The sequence below is a fragment of the Camelina sativa genome, chromosome 1 (assembly GCF_000633955.1).
Source record: "Camelina sativa cultivar DH55 chromosome 1, Cs, whole genome shotgun sequence".
Classification (NCBI taxonomy): Eukaryota; Viridiplantae; Streptophyta; class Magnoliopsida; order Brassicales; family Brassicaceae; genus Camelina; species Camelina sativa.
This window is the reverse complement of record NC_025685.1, coordinates 18,281,979-18,290,299: the sequence shown is the minus strand read 5'-3', so window position 1 is coordinate 18,290,299 and position 8,321 is coordinate 18,281,979. Positions and strand designations below refer to the sequence as shown.

Genomic DNA, 8,321 nt, shown 5'->3' with positions numbered 1-8,321 from the left:
TAAATTGGTGGGAGTATAAATTATCACCTTAATAAGTTATGGTTTAATACTTGAATATAGAAGAATTTTGAGAAATACCCTTTTATCTATCAATTTTCAAAAATATCTCTGATTAAATCTGAACATTTACAAAGTTTTATAACATTTATAACATATTTCTGGATAGTAACTATTACTCGGAGTCTTGAACCAAATATTTACAAGGTTTTTAAAGTTTTTTGAAAGGGTTTTGAAGGATATTTATACAGTATTTATAAAACATATATAATTTTTACACACATATAGTTGTAGTTTGTGTATATTTTTATAAGTTTACACACATATTTCGATATATATAATATATATATGATTTTTATTGGCATTCTTAATAAAGGTTTTAAAATGGAGCACTTTTTAAAATGGTTTTGGAGAAAGGGTATTTTTAAAAATTTACTTTGATTATAATTTTAGTTTAATAGGTTCTTTAAGTTATCTTTAAAAAGTTATTTACCAAAGGGAAAATATTATATTCATTCGAAACAAATATATATTATAAACATTTAACTAAAGGTACAAATTTAATTACATAAAGGTTTTTTATAAGTAAATTTTATATTCATTGAATGGAAGTGCAGTTTTATGTATACAAATTACGATATTTTTATTTGATTATTCTATCAAAAAATTATGTAGATTTTGTTTTTTTGAAGATTTTCAAAATTGTACAAAAAAGTTTTTTTATGACTATTTGACTAAATTCATGATTGTATTTGAAAGAACCAATAAATTTACATAGATTTGACTAAATCACTTCTAAATTCTATTGATTTTGAAAAAAAAATTCAAATTTTTTATTATTAAATAACCAAATAAATATTTCAATTTTATAATAGAAGTATAATTTCACATCAGTTGATAGACCTATACATCTGTCAAACTGTTTGTATGGTTTCAATTAAGGACAATTTTGTTAGCCAAGAGTTAATCGGATATATATCTAGAGATTTTGGATAAAATCTTATTCAAGATATATATATATATAGTAACTTTTTAAAATAATTGTAATTTTGCGTATCTAAAATATGATATTTTTTATTTGGTTCTTTTACCAAAACTTATGTGGATTCTTTGTTTTCAGTTTTGAAGATTTTCATATTATAAATAAGAGTTTATTACATTTTCATTCTTACATTATGTTATACATATATATCTGATAATTTTACATAGAGTTAGACCAAATTAGTTTTAATTCTAATGATTTTGGAAGATTTACATTCTTTTTTTATTAACAACTAGATAACACTTCAGTTCTACATGCACGAGACCAAGATTTTTGTTGACAAAAATTATGAGATTTATCAAGTTTTGAGATTAAGAGAGATGAGTGTTATCTTCACTTTATACGGTTGGTTTAAACAATTTGCTTAAACCCTACGAACTGAACCATTTTCTATTTTACTGTTTTTAATTAATTAATAGATATCCATGCTTATATTCTATTTAATACTTGTATAAAGTGTACAACTTTTTGTCACGCTCTGATTTTGATTTGGATCGTGACATCTTGCTTAACTAGTACTATTAAAATATTATAATTTTTTACATTAATAAATAAACTCAAAAAATGCAATTTTATGTATCTAAGATACAATATCAATTCTTATAAACATCACTTAAAATGTATGTTTTTCTAAAACTAACATTTTTAATTTTATTTTCTAAAAATATCATAAAAGTATTTTTTTTACAAAAATACCACAAACCTAAACTAAACTTTCAACATTCAAAACTAATTCCTAAATCCTAACCATGAAAACACTATCCACTAAAAAGTACCTTACATTTAAAATTATTGTGACAAAAAAATTAAAGTTGTCTACCCAAACATTAAAAAAAAAATTATACACCCTTCAAAATCAATTTATGTTTGTGGTATTCTGGAAAAATAAAACCTTTGTGGTATTTTCGAAGAAAAAAATTAATAATAATATTTTTTGGAAAGAAAACTTAAAAATGGTATTTTGAGTAATTCATCATTTTTATTTGATTCTACGTACTACCAAACCTTATGTGAATTCTTTTTTTTTTTTTAAATCAACATTATACACAAAAGTTTGTTACCACATTCTATATCTATCTGATTTTTCTGACTGTTTGACTAAAAAACTTGTTTGTATTTACAACACCTAAACAATTAGATGATACATATATATTGTATAGATTTGACTAAACTACTTCTATATTCTAATGATTTTGAAAAAATAGGGAATCTCAGAAATGTCTTTTTACCATACCACTTTTCAAAAATCACTTTTCAAAAATACTTTTTTTAAAACCTTTATCCAAAGTGATTTTAAAAATTTGAGATGTACTCAAATAAGTGTGTAACTTTATAAAATCATACTCAACGTGTTTAAAAAAATTTTAAAGCTTTATTTCCGTGGGATTTTTTATTCTTTGAGTAAACGTGGAAGAAGATTAAGTATTTCATGTGCACCTGTTCCCACGGACGCCTCATACCTAATAATATTTCTCTGTTTATAAGCATGAAAATGTTTATAATCTCAATAACTTTAGAGAAATATTTTTTCATTTCTTATTTATTTCGAATTGTAAACAAAGAGAGAAAACACCGGTCCATAAAAACCCAAATAAATTAAAAACCATAACACTTGCTTAAACCATAGCAACTAAACCACTAAATTAAATCTTCTTCTTTCATTGTATTTAGTTGGAAGGGGGGAAGAAAATGGCATCAGAGGTCCTTTTAGATCGGAAAGCCTTCTCCACCTCCGGATCCACGTTAAACGCTGCCTGCAAAACCTCCGACGACAAAGCCTTCCACACCGATGTCCTCCCGGCCAAATGTGTGAAAATGGGACTGCCAAAAAAAAAACACCAACAACTATGTAAGTAAAACTTATTTAACCAATAGAAAATGGGAGAAAAAAAATTAAATAAAATCTTACTCGCGAGTAGTCACAATGGAGAACCAAGACAAGCCATCAGAATCAGCAATCTTGGAGACAACAAATAACCTAGGAACAATGAACAAAGCACCAGCTTTCACATGAGTCTCAAGAACTTTCTTCCCATCCGCACGAACAATCTGAACACGACCACTTCCACCAACAATGTAAGTAACTTGAAGAGCCGAGTCACAAGAGAATCCAGGAGAACACATGGAGTGTCCATCAATTCTCACAAGATCAGCTCCAAACCCAACTTCACCGACCAAAGGAAGATTCTTTGTGTTCAAAACAACAACTCTTCCTCCATTCTTAATGTCAACATCAAGAGGAGCCTCCAAACAATTCAACACAAACCCTTCACGGTCACCATTCTTTGGTGCAGGCATCTTCAAGCTCGCATCAACCTTGACGATTCCATTACCGGTCTGAGAACCAACGAGCTTCTTCACGGTGGTCTCATCAAGATCCCATGCTCGGCCTACAAAATCAGTTGAGAATCCGGTGAAGATTCCATTGGAACCGGTTAGGTAAAAGTCAGTGAACTGTCCTGCTTTGTGACCCTTGTGAGTCTCGCCAAGGAAGAGGACGACTAGCTCAGTGTCTTCATTGTTGAACCACCATGTCACTACACCAAAAGGTAAGGCTATGGAGTCTCCTTTCTTGATTGCTATCACTTTCTCCTCTTTCTCAGGGAGAACGATTCCGGCTGTTCCAGCTCCTGAAAATTGTTACAAGAAAAATATTTAACTTATATGATTATCCACAAATTTATCATATTTCATATATATAAAATAATGCATGATCAATGTATGAAATATGAATTTTAATTCAATGTTAGAATTTATTTTGGATCGTGAAACAAACTATTTTTCTTGATAGTTTCATCATTTTTTCTCCATAGCACTACTACTACAAGTCTACCATCTATTATCTATCATATCATGAATTTTAACCTCATATCTTCTTTCTTTAAAACAATTTTCCAAAACCCCCCATTTATTCTCACTATCCCTTCTTTAATGAAAGGACGAAACTACCCCTCTAACAATTCTTAAATTAAAATTGAAAATACTAGTTGTACCTACCAACCTCCTAGTTGTACCAGTTGCACCCCGCATAATGGGGGATTCAAACCCTGGGTGCACGCGCATGCGCATGGAACTTGCAACCACTGAGCTACTATGTTTTTCATTGAACACTTACTGGTTTAATTATATTTAACTTAAAACAAAGTAATATTGTTTTTTTACCATTAAGGGATTTTGAGAAATTGTTTTGATGAAAAGGGGATATCATATTTTTCCAAATCAAGGTTCAATGGAAGCAAAAAAAAAACAAAACAAAACAAAATAGCACATACGTTACAATTTTATGTAGTCAAATCAAAACCATACTTAAGGATCCTTTTAAGAAACTGATTTATGATACATATTTTATGGACATAAAACAAACAAAATATATTGAAACGTAAAAAAGTAGCACATACGTTACAACTTAAGGTAGTCAAATCATACTTAAGGATCGATCCTTTTAAAAAACTGATTTATGATATATCAGATCTGACTAAATAACTTTATGGATAAAAAATAGCTAGAGTGAAGTGATGAAAAGGAAGATCATGTAACACGAACCTTGAAGAACATAAGCGACCTTGGGTGTAACATCCCTAATTTTATAATTGGTAGTTGGGCCAAATCTTGTTACTTAGTACGGCCCATTAATGATCCATGTGAATTAAACACAAAAAACGACGAGGGTTTATGTGTGGCGAGTATGTGCGTATATTACATTTCCTTCTGCATTTGCCGTCAAAGAGAAATGCAAACCTAAACCCTAAGAGCAGACCAGTATTTTGATATGTGAGTCCCTTGTTGTTGATGCCATTTGTTTCGTAAGGAGTTCGTGATGTTGTTGTTGCTGTGATTGTTGGATAATCCCAACTTGAGGAACAAGCTATCTCCTAGGAAGTTGCCAAAAGAGATAGAAATAGAAAAGAGGAAAAGTTCCTAAAATTTTAAGTTGTAATATGTTAATTCTAATAGGTTTAGGAAAAGTTAAACCTATAAAAATAAGAGTCTATGGAGAGGTGTTCCATAAGACTTGAGAGAGAGTTTTCTAAATCAATAATAAGAGAGGTGTTCTTATATTTCAAGTTCTTTTCTTAGATTTGGTATCAGAGCTAAGGTTGTAGCTCCGATCAAAGGTTGTGGAGGAGAAGCTGTTTATAACCAAGTATGGGGGACAAATCAAATCCACCGCCGCGAACCAAGGACCTTGGATCACCGTCCATCCAATGTCCGATGTTAACATCGACAAAGTATATTGTTTGGTCGATGCGCATGAGAATTACACTTCGAGTTAGCGAGGTGTGGGAGACTATTGATCCTGGATCCACCGATCAGAAGATGAACGATGTGGCAACTGCTCCTCTGTTTCAATCCATCCCCGAGTCACTCATCCTGAAAGTTAGAGATCAAGGTTCGGCTAAAACCCTATGCGAAGCCATACGAGCACGTCACCAAGGTGCGAAACGTGTAAAGGAAGCAAGGCTTCAGACTTTACTTGCAGATCTTGATCGGGTGATGATGAATGATACCGACTCCGTTGATGATTTTGCTGGCAAGATCTCAGGCCTAGCATCACAGTCAGCTTCTTTGGGAGAAATCATTGAAGAATCAAAGTTGGTAAAGAAGTTTTTACAAGGACTTCCAAGACACAAATATATTCATATCGTTGCATCGTTGGAACAAGTCTTAGACTTAAAGAAAACCGGATTTGGAGACATAGTTGGTCGTATAAAAGCTTATGAAGAGCTTGTAGGGGAGGAGACCCGGAGGGAAGACCAAGCAAAACTTATGTTTTCTAATTCGAACAATCAAGGAAACTACGGTGGTTATCAAGGAAACAAAGGAGGCTATAACAGAGGAGGTTATGGAAGAAGAGGAAGTAGTCGAGGAGGATATGGTCGGGGTGGATATGGTCGAGCTGGTTTTGGTCGAGCTGGTTTTGGTCGTGGTAACTACAATGGAGATAGTTCTGGCAGAGGCATGGGACGAGGAAGGTTCAATGGCCAGAGTCGTGGAGGAGACACTACAGATCAAGAATCTTCATGTCAAGCGAAAGAAGTTGGCCATCAAGAGACAAATCTGAATGAAACTCATGAAGCTGATGCACTTTACATTCATGAGGTGGTGTTCTTGAATGAGGATATTTGGCATTTTTAGTTTATTTTATTAATTAAAGTAATTATGCTTTTGTAAATAATTTTTTTTGATAAATAAATCATTTCATATTTAATTTAACAATTGTTTTTTTCTGTTTTTTTTTTAAAATAAAATTATAGATAAGTCACGAATTAGTCATAATTATATTCGTGGCAATGAGCCATGAATACTTTAAGTGGCTATTCCGTGATAACTCATAGGTAAATCGTGACTACACAGCTACGAAAAAGCCAGGAAAAAAAGAAGTCACGACTGTGGGGAGTGAGAAGTGTTCTCACCTTCCGAACTGATTTATGTGTGGAGGAGTTTATCACCGTTAGGAGTTCCGAACTGAAAAGGAATGTTTGAATGCTAAAAAATGTCTATTACTGCTTGAGAGCCCAAAAATATCTGATCCCCTCAAAGACTCCCCCCTTTACATATTTATACAGACCAATTAATTACCCAATTAATGCGTAATTAATTTCTTACGATTCTCGCGTCTTAATTAATCCACTTGAATGCTGAAATCTTTGACCAAGCTCGAGCTGCAGGCTGACTAATACGACACCTCTCCGTTCTCTCTTCCTCTCTCTGGGCCTGATGGGCTGACCAGTGCTACACCCTTGGCCCGTTTAGCGTTCCCGGCCCAGGCCCTCTGCCTGTTATCCGAGATGACAAATCGTGGGTACAACAGTTGCCCCCCAAGTCTTCCGAGCTGAGCAATTCGGGGGACTTTTGATCTCCAAGTGATCGATTTTGGGAAACTGAATATTCCCCATATCCCCATGATTTGATCGTGGTGATGATGAGATTTGCCTTCCCGAACAAGCCTTGGGGCCCACCGGGTAGCGTGTAAGCTATAAGAGAGAGGAAAAGCGGTCCGAGACCTTTTGCTTCCCGAGGTAGTCATTACTCGATGGTTCCGTGTATAAAGGTAAACTCACCAAACTTCTCCCTCCTACTCTTAATTCTCAGTTTGCTTTCGTTTTGTCCTGCTTTTCTCTCTTTTCTTCTGTTAGTTTCTTTGCTTTCGCCGGAAAGTTCTTCGACCCCTCTCTATTTCTCACTACTTTTATCCGGAAAACATGTCTCCTCCGAAATCCTCGTTGGGTAAAACCGTAAAACCTTTGATTCCGCTTGTATGGTCCCCATCAACCGTCAATTCTCTCTGCGGAGAATATAGTTGAGTTTAGAGGATCCACCGGGATTCCGCCTGAGATCGAGATCAGGTTCCCAGAAGCTCATGAGTCTCCGGAGAATCCTCCTCCGGGCTACTGTTGCGCGTTCGAGATATTTGTCTCCGCATGCAGACTATGGTCGAGCTTGTAATCAAACTCATCGTAAAGATGATGTTCGAAATGGGCTTCGCTCTCCCCCAGATGTGCCCGAACTTCGTTCGAATCGTAATGTGTCTCCAGACTTTGATTACAAGCTGTCCCTGGCCGACTTTCTTCAGGTTTACAAGGTGAAAACAGGTCGTACCAAGGGAACGCTTTATGTAAGTCCGCTCTCCGGGCTGAAGGTCTTTGATGACCTTCCCGAGAAGGACGAGAAATGGCGGAAGTCTTACTTCTTTTTCCCGGTTAACGAACTCACCGTTGGTTACCTCTCGAGTTTGCACGTGTCGAAGTGGACTTCGAAAATTGGTAGATTGGTGTTCCTTGTTAGGTACAACCTCAATATATATATATATATATATATTTTGCTTCTTACCCTTTGTCGTTTCTATCTCAGATTACTTCGAGCGTGGGTTGATTTGCCCTACATTTTGCGAGATTTTCTCGAGGTTCTGCAGCCAGAGCCAGATCGCCTGGGATTCCTTTTCGTGTGAAAGGATTAGGGAGTCCTAAATGAGGCTCAGAGGACGTTCTCTCATTTGCTCCGACCCCATAAGCACTTTGGAGATGAACAATAGAGAAGAAAGGGCTTGCCGACTTGCTGAGAAGGAGGCGAAGCTAAACATGGAGGCAGCTCTTGCCGAGGGCAAAGCTCGCCTTCCTACCAAGAAGTCCAGCTCGTCCGCCCCTGAGGTAGGCGGGACTCCCCGTCCCCTGCTGGCCCTTCCGAGCTCCTCGCAGGTGCCTCCGGACCTTCGACCGATCCGTCCGAACCCCCGTGATTGTCATAGCTGATTCTAGTGACGAGCCACGGGAGATCGCAGCTC

At 35.5% G+C, this 8,321-nt stretch overlaps 1 protein-coding gene across 1 annotated transcript; it reads right to left on the bottom strand.

Annotated features, from left to right (window-relative positions):
- On the bottom strand, window positions 2,618-4,753 carry LOC104709467 (glutelin type-B 2-like). The gene is made up of 4 exons (XM_010426078.2): window positions 4,740-4,753; window positions 4,583-4,617; window positions 2,949-3,669; window positions 2,618-2,860 (listed from the first exon to the last, which is right to left on the bottom strand). The coding sequence occupies exons 1-4, from the start codon at window positions 4,751-4,753 to the stop codon at window positions 2,707-2,709; spliced, it is 924 nt and encodes a 307-aa protein (XP_010424380.1). The 3' UTR covers window positions 2,618-2,706.

Excerpts from the sequence above, each read along its gene's own strand:
- LOC104709467 (XM_010426078.2), bottom strand. Across the intron at positions 3,670-4,582 it reads GGTCGCTTATGTTCTTCAAG|GAGCTGGAACAGCCGGAATC; the intron begins GTTCGTGTTACA and ends AACAATTTTCAG. Across the intron at positions 2,861-2,948 it reads TCCATTGTGACTACTCGCGA|TCCCATTTTCACACATTTGG; the intron begins GTAAGATTTTAT and ends TTTTTTTGGCAG.